This window comes from Triplophysa dalaica, chromosome 16, assembly GCF_015846415.1.
Source record: "Triplophysa dalaica isolate WHDGS20190420 chromosome 16, ASM1584641v1, whole genome shotgun sequence".
NCBI lineage: Eukaryota > Metazoa > Chordata > Actinopteri > Cypriniformes > Nemacheilidae > Triplophysa > Triplophysa dalaica.
In genome coordinates, this window is record NC_079557.1 from 18,640,010 (window position 1) to 18,656,790 (window position 16,781).

The 16,781-nt window shown below is 38.0% G+C and overlaps 1 protein-coding gene across 3 annotated transcripts; it reads right to left on the reverse strand.

Moving 5' to 3' along the window:
* Positions 1–1,993: 1,993 nt before the first annotated feature.
* slitrk4 (SLIT and NTRK-like family, member 4) lies at positions 1,994–7,400 on the reverse strand. Of its 3 annotated transcripts, none has more exons than XM_056770467.1 (3): positions 7,089–7,400; positions 6,653–6,939; positions 1,994–6,169 (listed from the first exon to the last, which is right to left on the reverse strand). In XM_056770467.1, exon 3 carries the CDS (start codon positions 6,128–6,130, stop codon positions 3,644–3,646), a length of 2,487 nt encoding a protein of 828 aa, XP_056626445.1. In that variant the 5' UTR covers positions 6,131–6,169; positions 6,653–6,939; positions 7,089–7,400; the 3' UTR covers positions 1,994–3,643. The 3 variants fall into 3 exon arrangements, with proteins under 3 accessions (XP_056626445.1, XP_056626446.1, XP_056626444.1); XM_056770468.1 differs by having other exon boundaries at positions 1,994–3,299; positions 3,836–6,169; positions 6,653–7,400; XM_056770466.1 differs by having other exon boundaries at positions 6,653–7,400.
* Positions 7,401–16,781: the final 9,381 nt, after the last annotated feature.

Sequence of the window (16,781 nt, forward strand, 5' to 3'; positions counted from 1 at the left end):
AGGTCATGGTGAAATTTTGAATACCATTTTTTTTTTCAAATAATGAAAGCAAATCAAACGGTCATGCTTCAAAATAATTTGAAAATTGACATGCAATCATTTGATATATTCTGAATAACATTACATATGTATTCAAAGTAAACATATAATATTTATAAAAATGAACATATATTTTACTCATTATTAAATTTGCTGTTAACAACTTTATTTGCCAAAAACTATATAATAATTATTATTATTATTAAAAAAACTGATTATTAAAACTGGTGAGATGAATTTGAAAACAAGATAACAATCAGCTAATATAAAATATTCACACAATATTCAGCCTGTTCTTAACTGCTGCGGAAGAGAATCAGATGTAAACTATTGGACAATGTGGAACATTTAAATTATACTTATGTGCTGACTTTTTTCTTTGTCATTCTGAAGCTTGACACAGCCCATGTGCTCATTTGGTTTTATTATATGGCGTGGTCAGACAGGTTTGATATGAGAGTAAGTATAGGAAATTAATGTTATTTTCTGGTTATTTTTTTCTATACTGTGAGATCTAAAAGGTTTAGTATTTCCAAATAGCCTGACAACAGTGCATCAGATCTGTTGAGCTTATCTTGGGTGACTAAAATGAAAAGCTCTACATCTGAACAATCAATCTCGCCTTTGGCACTGCGCTTGTTTCCGCAGCCAAACACTCCTGTGTCAAATAGAGCAGAAACAGGTGACAAGGAAACTAGCAGGATGTTGCTGCTCATAGGAACTGTGAAATACCGAAGCGCCTGTGTTTCAGACACGGACCAATAACTTTTCTCTCTGCCTCATTAAATGCAGCTACAGTATATCCAAAGAAAAGCGCGGTTGTCTTGGAAACATGAGTTGGAATGAGTCACAGGCTCTAAGTGTGCAAGCCCTTGGTACAATCATTAATTAGTGCACTAGGAAGTCTACAAGAGTTTACAAGAAAACATTCTAAATACAGTTTTCCAGTTTTGCAACCGCCTTCAGCTTAGTCTCTTCAATCTAAATTAAATCTCACTGTAGGAAATACATCTCGACGTCAAAGTATGACTTACAGTATACGCATTTAGATGGCACAGAAGCAATGACACCTCTTAAAGGCACAGTTCCCACAATACACAAACGTAACAGTAATCTCAGCTCGACAAGATAACACATCCAAGCTGTCAAAAATAAAATTGGAAATAAAAACGCCCTGACATCAACGATCAAGGAAAATTAATATGCTAAGCTTTTTCAAAGTAATAAATTGCACAGTTATATCTGCATTTCTGCATATTAGCATAATTAACAGCAAAACACAACACCAGACCAAAGAATCATTATATACTGTAGCATTGAAAAAAATTATAAACGCCAATGCAGTGACATAAATGTTAGTGCAGAGACAGAATATACATTCCCCATTAAAAAAATGAAATAAATCACAGATCCTTGAAGTAATAGTGAACCCAAACCTTCTTTGCATATTTTTGGCAAAACCATAATTTTGCAAAATCATTGTTGGAGACGGAAGAAACCCCCACATTATGTTTCAGTGTAAGTGCTGGATGTTTTTGGTGAAGTTTGTATGAGAAATGTCATTAAGAGCATCTCTGAACTAAGATTCTGCCATCATCAAATAAAAACAAGCTGTTTTTCCTCCCTGGGCCTCCCACACTCGCAACAACATCCACAGTGACACACAGAAGCAATTTGCCTAACGGTTATGGCTGTCTTATCGGCTAAGTCAAGTAACCCTCTGCATCTCAGATTAATCCTTTTATCAAACTCAATAAGGCATTGGAAACCATACCCACTCAGCACAGACAGAGAACGATCATCCACCATAGCGGCTTAAAAATCTATAAGACACTTTCCCAAATTGTCCATAAGAGCATTCAGGGCCTTTTATTTCAAAAGCAACTATAACGATTAACAAAACATGGCAACACTTGTGTAAACAGAAATAAGAAAGGCAGAATAATAGACAAAGCAAATGAAATAGAATTTTAATAACTTGACCTCAACAGGATTGCACAATGAATTTAACCAATATACATATTCTTCATGACCAATATAAAATTGTATTTATTTTATCTCTCATGGTACATTCTATTTTAAACAATCATTAACTTAATATTTTAAATAAAGACTGAGTGAAATTAAGCCTTTTCTTTAAAAAAATTAAGCTCTCTCTCTCTGTTATATTAACTTGAACGGACAAAACAAAATAAAGATTTCAAGCTAATATGATTGAGCATAATAATATTGCACATGAAATGTGATATGATTCCGACCAAATCTGCTGCCTTTTAACAAGGCAGGTTGGATCTCACAGTTGGTGTTGCTAAAACACAATCCTCCCAGCAAATCCAATAAATTATCCAGTGTATTACAGCCGATTAGCATTTGATTCCCCTGATCCACATTTGAACTATCCAGAATCATATCACAGTAATGCACACTTATTTGGTTGCATATTGTTAATAAGAAACCTTTTACAAGTTGCTCTGGGATATAAGAATAAGCAAACTGTTAGACTTGACACACTATGAGGCGGTACCTCGTGCAACATGACAGTGAGAATTACATCACTGTCATCTCTAAGCCTCTGTCAATCAGGGCACCAGAAAAATCCAGAATGTAACTCAGTTCAGAACAGAAATTTCATATTCAGAACTTCAGAGCCTGAATCATTTATAGCATTCAAAATGTCTCTTGAAACTGTTAAATAGTACCAATAATCTTTAAATAATCCTGCATAGAAAAATAAATTAAATATGAAGTTAAACTACGAATTTGACAGCTGACAGTGGTCATCAATGTTTTTTGTTCTTTTTTGACTTTTTATATATTTTTCTTGAATCCATTTTGTTTTCAGGATGAGATTGTTGAATTAAATTGTTGACGGTTGTAATTTACACAACTGCCCCACAAATACAAATAATGTTGACTTACAAAATAAATCCAGATACGCTTACATGGCAAGCAGCTGTTTAGTTTCTCTTGAGTTCATGAATGTCCTGTCATGTGCCATACTCAAACACTTCAAAAGGGATCACATTTCAGCAGAACAATATCAAATGGCTCTTTACAGGTCATTGGAATAATCCAAATGTATGGATGTTGGCTGCCAGTACCTTCCTTTATAATCAAATCCATCAGTTTCAAGGCCCCCAAAAGTGGCAAAATATAATCCAAGTGAGGGCAGTCTGCGGTATTCCACCACTTTCAAGCATGAGCCAACTTCCAATTCTTCCACTCCATTTGATTTTGTCATCCAAAGATTCCTAAAAATACTTCCAACCAAAAACAATGAAGAGGGGTCAATATGAAGTACAGTCAACACTGTTTCATGACCCAATCATTTGGTTCAAAACAAAGTTCTGTGGAATTTTATGGAACCCATTTAGATAGCAGCAAACTACAACTTTGTGTTAGGATATATCATTCTATACTGACTGATTTGATTCTTAATGGCATCATAACATAAACATGTAAAAATTTAATTTTAACACAGCCACCGTTTCTAAGTTATGCAGAGTTATGTTTTGTATTGAATGAAACGTGTCCGGTATTCCATTGGTCATTAAGAAATGTCATAAGGCACTTTTGTCAATATGGGGCAGATGGAGATGAAGTTCTAGAATTTACTGAGAGCTGTCTGTTCCTCTAGTACTTGAAGGTAGTCTGGGGTCCCCATTTTTGCTTTTAGTTCATAATAATCACTCTTACGCTGCTCAATGACTATCTTACTGTGGTTGCCCCCTATCAATGATTTTTTCATTTTTTTGTCATGAGGTTTCTCGGGGTAACGGATCTCAAAGCCACTCACCCCTATACTGTTGAAATCCTTTTTGCTCTCCAAGTAATTGTGGAGGAACATGTTGTCTCGTCCCGGTAAGAACTCGTCCAGCTCATCAATGGTGCTTAATCTCTTCCTAGCTTCCAGAGAAAGAGAGTCCTTGTCTTTATCGGCGCTGTTGCGTAACATCATTTTCTGACGTTCTGAGTCTATGAATTTGTAACCGGACTCCGAGTCTCTAATTCCACAGGTGTGAGCTTTGCTCATGTGCTCGATGGTCTGCGGGATGAAGGTCTCGCCACCCAGATCATCCTTCTTGTTTGATTTGTGATTGTGCCTCCTAATCTGGAGAGGCATGGAGCCACACTCCTGGTTTCCAAGTCCCTCCTGTCTCCCTGCCGGCTTTTTGTTGCGTCTCAGCACAAAGACCAGCAGGCAGAAGGCCACAAAGACAGTGAGGATCAGAACCACCAGAATGCTCAAGATCATAATAGACAGAGGCACAGGGCCACTGGGAGGTGCCTTGCCAACTCCGGCAGGTGACAGTGATGTGAGAAGGGGGGTGGCACTGGTCAGGATAAAAGGAGGCCTGGCGATGAGCTTGGGACAAATTATCTCATTTTTTAGCTCCCTCAGCTCGATGTTGGAGAACTGCACAGGAGAGGCACACTTGACCCCCTTGGCGGCCACTCCTTCGTTCAGTTTCTCAAGCCAAAGTTTAAGAGCCACCAAATCGCAGGAGCATTCCCAGGGGTTTCCATCCAGGTCTATCTGAGTGAGGGTTTTGAGCTGGTCTAGAACGCCACTCACAGGCAGCGTCATGAAGTGGTTGTTCTTTAGATTCAATCTGGCTAGAGAGATGCCAGCAAAGATATATGCGGGAAGGCTTCTGAGCACATTGTTATTCAGGTACAAGAGCTGCAAATTTGGCATTGAGTCAAATGTCCCTGCTAACACCTCCTTTATGGCGTTGTACTCCAAATAGAGATATTGGAGATTACCAAGCCCAAGAAACATTTCAGGGTGCAGTTGCTCCAGCTGGTTTCCATTAAGGTATAACCTACGGAGGTTGGTCAGGTTTGCAAACACACCTTTTTGAACGGTGGATATTTGATTGCTGCCCAAATGTAATAAATCTAACCCCTCAAAACCTTGAAAGTCGGTGGGGTTAATATCTCGGATGTAATTACCACTAAGGTGCAATTTCTTGGCATTTGGGGGTTTAGGTATGAGATCTGCTAGACTCTGGACGTTCCTTTCTTGACAGCTGACGCTAATACCAAAGTCAGACGGGTGAGCTTTGCATGTACAAGGCTGGGGACAAGACAGGGGAGGAATTCTAGTTTGGTAGGACACAATTTTTCCAGCTGGATTACCAGCAACAATTCCATTGCCGTATATTTTGGAGGGATTGGTGGTTTTGGGTGCTTTGGTAACTAAAGGTGCTATGGTTGAGGGTGCCATGTTAGATATGGTAAGCCCACCTTCAGGTTGAGAGGGGGGCATCCGTACATCAAAGTCACTGCCTGTCCCCATCGGGCACAGCTCCTGTTTGTTGGTCTCCTTTAAAAGCCGGCCATAAAGATCACTAGGGGTCTCACAGATAGCCTCCCCGATAAAAATATTATAGGGCATGTTCTCCAACCAGGCCTTTAATGGTAACAAATCACAAGTGCAATTCCACGGGTTGTCATCCAACTGCAATTCCACGATCCTCCCAATGTGCTCCAGAACTCCAAGATAAGGAAGCTTCTGTATCCTGTTTCCTCTTATGTCCAAATGAGTAAGGGAGGCGAATCGAAAAATGTTCTCAGGTAGGCTTTGAACAAGATTGTCATTTAAAATTAGGACTTTCAGTTTATGCAGTTTGTTGAAGGCTCCTTTCTCTATAAACCTGATTAAATTGTAGTCTGCCTGGAGATATTCCAAGTTCTCGATCCCCCGAAAAGTGTCAGCGCGGAGTTCCTTTAATTCATTGTTATTTAAGTGCAACTGTTTCAATGCACTAAGCCCCATGAACGCCCCTCCCTCAATATTCTGGAGTTTGTTGTTCCCCAACTGGAGTGAGACTGCGTGTGTGAAATTCAAAAAAGAGTTGGGGTAAAGGATGTACAAAAGGTTATTCTGGAAATTCAAATGGTAGAGGCTGGATACTGGTGGCTGCAGCTGCGTTGGTCTATACACAGTTATTTTTTCACAGTTCACATAGAGGACGTTTTCGATGGACATGCAGGAGCAAGCGCTGCAGGTCTCAGCTCTGAGGTCCGAATCCGAGTCAGAAAATGAACTCGATATGGAAAAGGCCAACAGAACAAGCAGCAGCATTTTGCCTTTTAAAAATCCCCCAGTAAACCATTTAGTAACCTTAGAAGGGGAAAAACAAACAGATAATCAAAACACATGCCTGTTTCCCATGGAGTAACACAGAATAATGCCAAGATTTACAGCAGGGGCGTTCGATAACCCTTTGCACACACAATAAACTTTGAAAAAAACTGTAATTTGCCTGTTGTTTGCCACTAGGTTCAGACAATAAGCCTATATTTAAAACAATAATAAAAAAGTAAAAGTAATATCATAATTATAATAATGTAATGTCTTATTATATACTTTCGTAGTGTTAATGAAATATTAACAAATGCATTTATCAACATTTCGTTTTTTAATAAATCGATGATATAAAAAGTCTTTCCCTCACACATGGAATATAATATCACCCTCACAAAACCATAGTTCAGAATTAAAACACAACGGAACACAGAATATTAACTAAAATAGTATATATAATTTATATACAATCTAAAGCTTGCGACAGTTGATTTAATAAAAATTGAATTCAGCACTAACCGGCTTTGATAATATCTCCCTCTTTTCAGATGACACCGGACATGGGGAGCGCCAAGAGAGGGACTATACTCATTCAGTCAGGTTCAAATTTCAGTCTCAGTCTCTCTCCCTGTCAGGCTCCACTTGTACAAAACATATATTGTGTCATAAAATCCCAAGGTTACTGAGCTCTTCTGAGGCATCTCAAAAACGTCGAGGCTCTGAAGAACGAAGTCGTTTCGAAAGCAGAGTGAAAATGATGAAATAGCAAGTGGTGGATTGGGATGCAGAAGAAGTCCAGCATTCTCCTGTTGAAGGAAATGAGGCTGTAAGAATTGTAATCGTTTAACATCAGTTCCGACGAATTTTACCGCACAGTTCACTCAACAGTTCAGGAGGGAAATGATACAGATCTTAATGAATTAGTCGCAACGATCCATCGCGCGCCGCCACTCACCCTGATGACTGAAAATTGGACTCCTTTGATTCCAGACGTTTATTAAGAATATGCAAGTTGCGGGATAAGAGAAAAACGAACTACGCGCTCGAATGTCACTCGAGGGGTATCGTCGACCGAACTGGTGAGGAAATTAATCATTCAGATCAGTAAAAAGCACTCGAAAAATAGATGACACGCTAAACCACACCGTGAAAATAATTGTTGGCGCAGTCATCTTGCTAATAAAGAGAACGGTCTTGTAAACCAACTATTCCACCTCGTCTTCTTCTAAGTATGTTGGTTTTGCTGCTGCATTGAGCTTCCCACACGGTAAAGCGGGTGGAGAGAAAATGCAGAGATGCACGGACAGAGAGAGAGAGAGAAAGCGAGAGAGAGAGAGAGAGAGAGAGAGAGAGAGACGAAGCGCACGAGGGGAGAAGAAGGGTGGCAGGGCGAAAATATTAAGGAAGAAAATTCAAAGATCAGACTCCTCTTAAGTCCTCACTAGTAAAGATTATACACTGTTCTCCAGAGTGTCTATAGTTAAGGGATCACCAAAAACGGTGACGCGTAATATTTAGTTGGATCAAGTCCAGTTTGTTAGCGGCAGCATAAAACATATATCTTGACAGGATTTAACACGTGGGATTCGTCTATTTTCTTTTTTAATTATAAGATTTTTTAGATTAGGCTACGTGACTCTGGGACTCGTGGCACCGCAATAAGAAACTGCGGCAAAGTCACCACATGAATTTGAGCTGTTGCACCAACAGCCGTAAATCTCTGTAAACTGACAGTTCGTCGAGAACGATGATTCATTTCCAGTAGACAACAGGTGCGCTGCTTCTTCCACTTCTTATTTCCAATACATTGATGGCATGCGTGTTTAATTGATTTTTGTCATGATGTGGAACCTGTAAAATAGACTTTTGAAATAATGAAGATGCGAAAGAAAAACAGTGGAGGTTGCAGACAGAGCAACGAGCTCTGTCACGTCCTGTAGGCTGGGTGCGAGGTGTCATTCTGCAGTGTCTTAAACCTTACCATGAAAAATAAGATCAAACACGGCGCCCTCGTCTGGCCGAAATAAGTGAGATTCAGTTTATAAAACGGACAGTATGCCAAGTTTATACGTTTAGATAGAATAAATATTTAATCCACATACAAGATCGTTCTGATAAAATGGAAAAAGGCAGATTGTCACTGGAGGAATCCAATTAGAACTTTCTCTTGCATTCCTTTACCGTTTTATATGATGAATGAATGATTCAATAATTTTTATTTAAAGGATGAAATCTGTTTTAAGATCAACAGTATTTTTCATTAAATATTGTTAAATGTATTTTGTATGCTATTCTTCATAATTTCTTACAATTTCTGTTACAAATTGTTGGATCATTTAGTTAATGTTTGCTTTTTGGGTCAATAATTAACACGTTATCAGGGATAATAACGTGTCCTGCTGTGGAAAATTCACTGAGAAAAATTCATTGAAATATCCAGTGACGAGTAGTCATGGGCTTCCAAACAAGGTAATAGCCTATACATTTACAAAATTGAACTTCACTTTACTCTTTTGTGTATAAAAATAACATTTAGATGCAAAGAACAAATACTGTTGTTTCAAGGTGAGAATAAATTAGATATTTATTACGGCCATAACCATCGCAGTGGTGGCCTGGACCTCCTACTAGTTTAGAAAATTGTTAAAGCTTGTTGCTTCAAGAGCCATAAATGTCAGGATATTCTCGCCCAAAAAAATTTAAACAGTAAAGAGCCTCCAGGGCCTTTCTCAGTTATAGACGTCTTCATCTTAACAACATAAAAAAACGTTACTAAGCATGCATTGTGACCCCAAATGAACAAGGGCCTGTAGATTATTTCTGATAACAATCAAACGAAACCGAGAAGAACCGTTACTTGGCTAAACCTCCAATATTTTGAATTTAGACTCCGATACCAAGCTCAACAGCTCAACCGTCAATGTACCATACGGTTTCTTTAAATGCGACCAAACTACATGACCCATTCAACAAATTGTTTGTTTAATACAATTATTATACAGTAAAATAATAATACAAATTAATATGAACATAAATTGAATATAAAATATAAAAAGGTATTGTTATTATATTAGTTATTAGTTATTAATTATCTAATATTATTATTAGACACTAGACAATACAAACTGGCGTCCGATGAAACAGTCTACACAAAGAGTAGTTATGTGACATTCACTTATATTTTGTAATTTTCTGTGTATGCATATTATCAGGGTGTGTGGTAAACACTTTAAAAATCGGTGTTTAATGTGAAGTGACAGTGTTTGCTCTCTGAATATGGGATTGTTCTTTTTGTGTCTGCTTCTCTCAACTTCTGTCTTTGAAATGTTAAACATCTGTCTATTTTTAATAAGCAATAACAACAAGAAAACATATACCAGTTGAAGTGGTGACAGTAAAATATATGTAAGCATTGTTTGGTTTGTAACTTGGGTTGGATGCATATTCCCTAAATGACTCTGCATTTACTATAATGTTAAAAAACTGCCAAGCTGCTTTGTGTGATTATGTTCTTACTGTCTGGCATAAATGGCAAGAAGATTTTTACTGTCTGCATTTTACCCTTTAGACACCCTGTATATACAGTATATTCTACATTATTCTATTTTCTGATCCGTCACATGGATTACACCGGGCTTTGTTGATTAAAGCAACACTAGAGAACTTTTGCTCACAGGTTCCCCACCATGTGGATGATAAGTGCAATTATCTGTTACCAGTGTTGTAAATAATGTCGCTATATAAGCTTCCCTCTGTGCAGTGCAATTTGTTTAATAGACTGAGAAACCGGCAAATGAAGACATTATTGTTGGATAAAAACTACAAAGTGTTGCTTTAGACAATGCATATATAAATCATGCAAAAAAATGTTAGACTGTGTATTGCAATTGTGTATGCCACTAATGTTGTACACACAACATAAAAAGACTAAACATATAATATTTTAGTTGTGACTTTTTAGGAACTGTGAAGGAGTAATAAGATGCAAGAGAGACCACAAAAAGCGTCTCATTATTCCTATTGCTGTTTTTCAATTTGCAGGAAAATCCTGGTGTCTGAATAATATTAATATTTTAAAAAATCGAAACTGTCCTTCTGTTTTTTACCACCTCCGCTCCCATTGGAGTAAACAGAGAGCATTGCTGTCATTCCGCATGTTTTACAGGTTTCTTTTAACCCTTGCTCATCGGCCCTGTCAATCATACAGCAATCTAATAAAGTATATCCCTCCAGCTGGCAAACATGTTGATTGACAGTCGGTCTGTTGAAATAGGGTAATGAGATAGAAGATATGACAAGATGGTAAGCCGCCCGCAGCGGATGAGTGTGGCTGGGGGAATGTCTGCCGGGGATTACTGCGGAGAACTTTGGAGTCTAGTGGCAAAAGTGGCTTTGAACTATCTACATATGTACATATGCAATGATTAAAGCTGTTTAGCTTTCTTGTAGTCTGAAAGGGTTCTGAGCCTATAGGCAGGGAAGGTGTACACATTCATTAGCAGAGTTGAGTGCATTTTGAGTGACAAGGTTGTTTAGGAAAGAGTGAAAATAATAGCTTTGAAAATACTCCATTGGATTCAGCTGTGTGCTGAAAAGTGGTCGGTAGAGTTTAAAGAAAGGACCTTAATCATAAGCAGACATTGATGCTTATAGAAGCTAACGGGCAGTTTTGTACACTCATAGATGAGGAGGATGCAGCAGGGGATTCGAATGTCCACTCAACTGTTGGCAACATCAGATCCGCTGTGTATCATATTTTCCCATTGAGCCCTGTGTCTCCTCAAATATCGCAAAGCTTCTGTTATCCACAGAGTTAGCAATAACAGTTACATTGCATCCTACTGGGCGCCGATCCAAGAATGTGCATTGTTCAGCCTTTAGCCTATAACATCGTAAAGCTCTGCGAATAACTGGAAACAAGCAATTATGAGCTCATGTGATCTATTTCATCACTCTGCTCTTCTCTCTGACAGCATTGTGGACGACTTACCAAATTTCCTGATTAGAATACAAATTCAACAAACATTTAAATTGTTGTACTATGGTGTAGTTGTAAAGTACATATGCAAGGCAACAGCTGTTTGCTCAACTGGGTGAAGCAGGTTCAGTTCTGGACTGTGTCATGTCTCATTTAATGTCTCTGCATGATTGCCTGGATTGTGTAATAAATTCAGCGCAGTGACCAGTCAAAACATTACAAATTTGTTTAGTTGTTCTGTTACATAAAGTACCTTTGAGTCCCCAAAAGTCATGAAGAGCAGACTACGCTCTTAAAAACAAGGTGCTTCAAAATGTTTTTTGATGCCATAGAATAACCTTTTGGTTCCATACAGAACCCTTAACATCTGAAGAACCTTTATGTATCACAAAAGGTTCCTTGTGGCAAAAATGGTTCTTCAAATTATAAAAAAGTAAGAAAGAGATGGTTCTCTGTGAGACCAAAAATTTTTCTTCTTTTCAGTGTTTTATTTAAATGCAAATTTTATGTATGTAAATGGTTTAAAATGGTTTATAATTATATTTTAAACTCCCACATATTTAAAACACACTTGGCGACTTGGCTCTATTATTGAATTCATTTTAAAGTTGTTATTTTACTTTGGGAATTTAGAGTGGCTTTATGTTTTTGTATCCTACGGTATTACATCAGAATGATTTCATAGATTTCAACAGCTTCAGGCCAGATTGACCAGGATGGCATATCCTATGGGGAAAGCACGAAAGGAAGACAAACTTGAGCTGGCCATCAGACAGACAGCGGTTACTGTAATATGCTGCTCTGTGGGAGCTCGGAACATGTTTATCATGGCCTCAGCCTGCAGAAGTTTAAGAAGTGATACTCTTCCTATGTGGTGCTGTGCTGTATGCCCACAGCTCTGAGTCAGATTTACTCAGCTGTCAATTTCATTTGTGAGCCACTGTGGCTTAATACGCTACCGAAGGGATCCCGCAGGACCGGAGAAGACAACCACACGAGCGCTTTTGTTTGTGCTGTAATGATAGTCGGCCAGGCACCTGAGAGCATAGCTGACTCTAATTTGCTTTTTCCATTAATACATCATACTCCATCAGCAAAACCAAACAAATAAGACAAAAAGAAAGATTTCTTCTGTCGATAGACCGCCGGGGCGCGTGTGCCCGTGCAGCGAGGTGAAACGGTCGGCTCAGGTAATCTCCTCTATCTATGTGTAGGAGGGCAGCTTGGCATTTGAAACTCTGGCAATTTTTCCTTTACACAATAAATGTAACGTAAACGAAAGGTCAGCCTTTCACTGGTTATCACTTTGACTTTTTGACGTTTCTCTCCACCCCCTAAGTAAATATCAAACTGTTTCTACACACAGGGCCTGTGTTACTTTTACAAGGGGCAGCAAGTGGCTCAACATTAAAGCTGAGTAACCAAGATTTTTACCAACCAATGATGTCTGGTGCAGCGCCCAATAACCTTTGAAAAATACCACTTTTGTTATACCATTGTAACATTTTAAACATGAAAATATGCGGCGGAATAGTTCGAGCGCAAACTCTTAGAAGACTGCTTAATGAATGATTTAAGAAGGTGAAACAAATTTTAGCAAAATAGGAATTCTTTTTGAATTTAGATCAAGCAAAGAACCTTTAATCAGAAGTTTGAACCGAATGAACATTGAGAATATTGCATTATGCATTAAGACGTTTCTTTCTTTTATCTTCTTCAAATCTCCATATGAAACATGGAACGAATTTTAAAGAAACATAAAAAGACATTTCATGTGCTAAAGTAACATTGACATGGTTGTTAAACCGCATTGGTAAGAAACTTTATAAAAAATAAATAAACTGCAAACACAACAAGAAATTTTCCACTGTGATGGTCTACATTCTTCCAAGATTATTTGTTCTGCAAGGAAGCTGCAAATTTACTGCCTGCATGGGCAAACTTCTGTGGAGGAGTTTCAGCTGAATTCAAGCAGAGCAGCTAGCCCAGGTTTAAGAGAATGCAATGTACCAAATCTGCTATGTGTGTCTAAGCAAATATGAAAGAGATGGAAGAGAATTTGGCATGTCAACAAAATGAGTGCAGGCCATCAGCAAGGCCCATCTGCAATGTCATCTGAAACTGTTACAATAGTGGTTTGCAGGGACACAGATTTTAAGCACACAATCTGTGGATTCGACACCATGTCTGCTGCCTGGGTAAAATCATGTTTCACAAAACCCGATGATCCTTTTTTATCCCAGCATGATCTGAGTATTTTTCCAAAGAGCATTATAAATGCCTTGGTGGAAGAGTAGGACAAAATATTGTCAAGGTCACATATAAGTTATGTAAGAAAACATTCTCATTCATATAGATACATGAAAAAAAAACAATTCAAGATCCTTAAAAAATAAAAAAAGATCCATTACATTAGGTGTCTGTGAATGCGTTTTAAAACAAGTATCAAATCTCCTTAGAAATATTACTTACTATCATTAAGAAAAGATCTGCCAGGAAAAAAGACTGTGTTCTACGTGTTGTGGGAAGAATTTCTAAGAAAATATTAATTATTTTGGCTTTAGTGTCAATTTTCTAAACTGCCAACGTGTAAAATGAGAACAGACAATGATTTCAAAGGAAATGTCATCAAGGCGCAGATTTCATCACAGTGAATATAAGCGTGTCCAAAGCCATTAAAGGACGATTGTTTCTTGAGTGAAGGAATGGTTAATTCCCTTGAACATTAACAGCTGTAGCGAAAATAAAGATTACAGACTAAACATATGCTGCAGTAAACACGCTGGGAAATGTAACCTAAAAGAACACATGGATAAAACCACGCTGACTGCTTTAAATAACATCCCCTAAAAATAAAATCCAACTGAAAACATTCAGCACGGAGTCCATGTGTTGTTTAATAAAATAGATAATTACATAAATAATAAAAACAGAAATACAGTGTTCTCAGATCAGCCCAACACTTTGATTTAAGAGAATCACGAGAACTAGCGTGATAGAGAGAGAATGAACTGTAGTGTGCATGATACATGCATGTTGCTTTGGTGCCGGTGGATGATCTTGCTCATGTTCCTGTTTATGTTCAAAAGCTCTCAGTGTAGCAGAGTGAAGAGGAAACATCTTCAACTGCCTGTCAAGGCACAGTCACGGCCAGAGACACAGCAGTGGTCTCCAAACGCCTCTCTGTGATGCTGACAGTTAGACGCGGCGGAGACTTTGAGATTGAAGCCTGTGCAGCTATAGCAACCACTGTGCAAGAACGTTAATGATTAAAGTGAAATGCTTGCAGTGATAAGAAACTCTTTTTCTATATCCACGACTTCAATGGTGCGGTATCCATACAGGAATTGGCTGAAGATGAAAATGTTTAGCCCCATGTGACAATACATTTTGAAAAAAAACATGTGCATTAAAAAACATACTTGTTTTACAAAATCACAAGCACTTTCAATGATTTCAATCATAGGATTTATCAGATAAACCGTTAATGATGTGTGTGTCCCCAAGCGCATATTCCACTTCTTACTAATTGGCACTTTTGCAGCTAAGCCCTTCACTGCTCTCTAAAGAGAGAATAACTCCGGCCATAACCGCAGCGCTCTGTGAACCTAAACCATCAGCCGGCCCACTAAAGGAAAATACCACAATCTTTCAGGCTCGTGTCCTCACCTCTCAGGATTTCATTTTAATTAGGCGGCGGTCAAAAATAGCTCAGGGAGATCAGGAATAATGACATTAAGAGGGGGACTTTTCCTGCTCTCAAATTTCTCTCAGTTTTTCTCCACCAGGTTCGGTTTCACCATCGGCATGGCATTTAATTCTTATTATGCTCATGTCAACCTTTAATCAAAATTCAGCTGGGTATTGAAATGTTACTCGCAACAAATGATGGAAAGTGATAGATGCGAGGAACCAAAATTGCTTGGTTATCAAGTATCAAATAGCTTAAACTGAAAGATGATATTCATCCTCAAACATATTCAGAATCGTATATGATAGATTGTTAGTATTGCATATGCAGGTTTTGCGACATACACACACACACACACACACAACAAACGCATATGAATTGAACACCTCCATCATGTTCTAGCAGTACATCACAGCAAAAAACCACCTTCCAGGAAAATATGTTTCTTTGCTGATACAGACAACCAAACAAACCTCTCTTCTTTTGATGTGGCCACATGCAAGGGATAAAGGGCCTGGACAAATCCAAGATATAAATGTATAAATCCTCTCATAGATTTCAAAAAGGCTTTCAACTTGTAAAGGAAATGTATACTGGTTTAAGTTACAATTTTAAACTCTGAGAAATTGCAGTTTGCAATATATGTTTCCACCAAAATACATATAAAAATGATGATAGCTTTTTAATGACACAGTAAGTTTCTTTTGTCAAATAAATGATAATTATTATTGACTCTAGATTGCCAAATCCTAAATGAGAAATATATTTTTGACAGTTAAAATGAAATAATGGCGGAAAAGTGGACACCATGTAGTGGACTTTAAGACATGCAGAACTTAACAAATATATAACAACTTAAATGCTTTATACAATTTACACAAATTTTTGTTAACCAATTATCCTAATTATACCAAAAATAATCAAACAAGCACTAAAGGAATCAAAGTTTGAATGTAATATTTAACATGAATAGAACATAGAAGATAACACTTGTCTAAGACAATTTATAATCAAGGATTCAGGATGTAACATAAACTTATACATATTATAAAAATCCATAACCTATAAAAATTGAAAACACTACTTTTCTAATTCACCAATGAAATGCAAACATTGATACTCTGTTGTGCAAGATCTAAACTTCTTATTATTGTAATGTTATTGACACACAGTCGTACTTGGATATGTGCTGTCATTAAAGCAAAACATACCAAATACTGATTTCTGAAACTAATGACAACTTTTCACTCGAATGGTTATGCAACAGCTACAGTATATGAACAATGTGTTGCCTACATGTAAGACCACTTTATTTTTTTATATATACTAGACCCCATTCTCTCTCTCGAGGACAAAATGACTACTTCAGCTGAGCCGTCAACATACAACCGGATCCCCAAGAGGTATACATTATTTCATATCCATTAGATGTCTGAAAGAGTCTTTCTCAACCTGTTGAGTAAAGTCGCCGATCGGATCGTCTCGCTACAATGCCGCACCACTATGCTGTTTTTTAGCAGCGGGAGAGCGGAACGCGTGTATCGATCGAGGAGGAGTGTTCGGTTTCAGATGTCTTTGTACCTTGGCGCTTCATGCACCCAGGTTTAATTAGAATCCGTTTTAAATATTCATGGTGGTTGTCTCTACTTTAATCCTGTGAGGAAACCAGATAACTAGATGGAGGGAAACCTTATGACACCAAAACATACCGGCTGACAGCTTCAAGCTGCTTAGCAATTAATTAATTACCCCGGGTGAAGGGAGATTATAATAAATAAATATTGGCCGATCATGAGCTCCTGTGAACCTGAAAGCTGATGGCGTAAGCGAAGGTCATGGGTGAACGACCTCAAAGTTAATGCGTCCACATGGCGTGGAGCAGGTTGGTCATAAATATGCATCGCTTCAAAGTCAAGGATGCGGGCGGATCCGGGACGAGGGCATCGCTTGCTGCTGGTGGGCATTTAACAGACATCACA

What these genes read in the sequence shown, in the direction of transcription:
- slitrk4 (XM_056770467.1), bottom strand. Translation starts at nt 6,130, where the DNA reads ATGCTGCTGCTTGTTCTGTTGGCCTTTTCCATATCGAGTTCATTTTCT.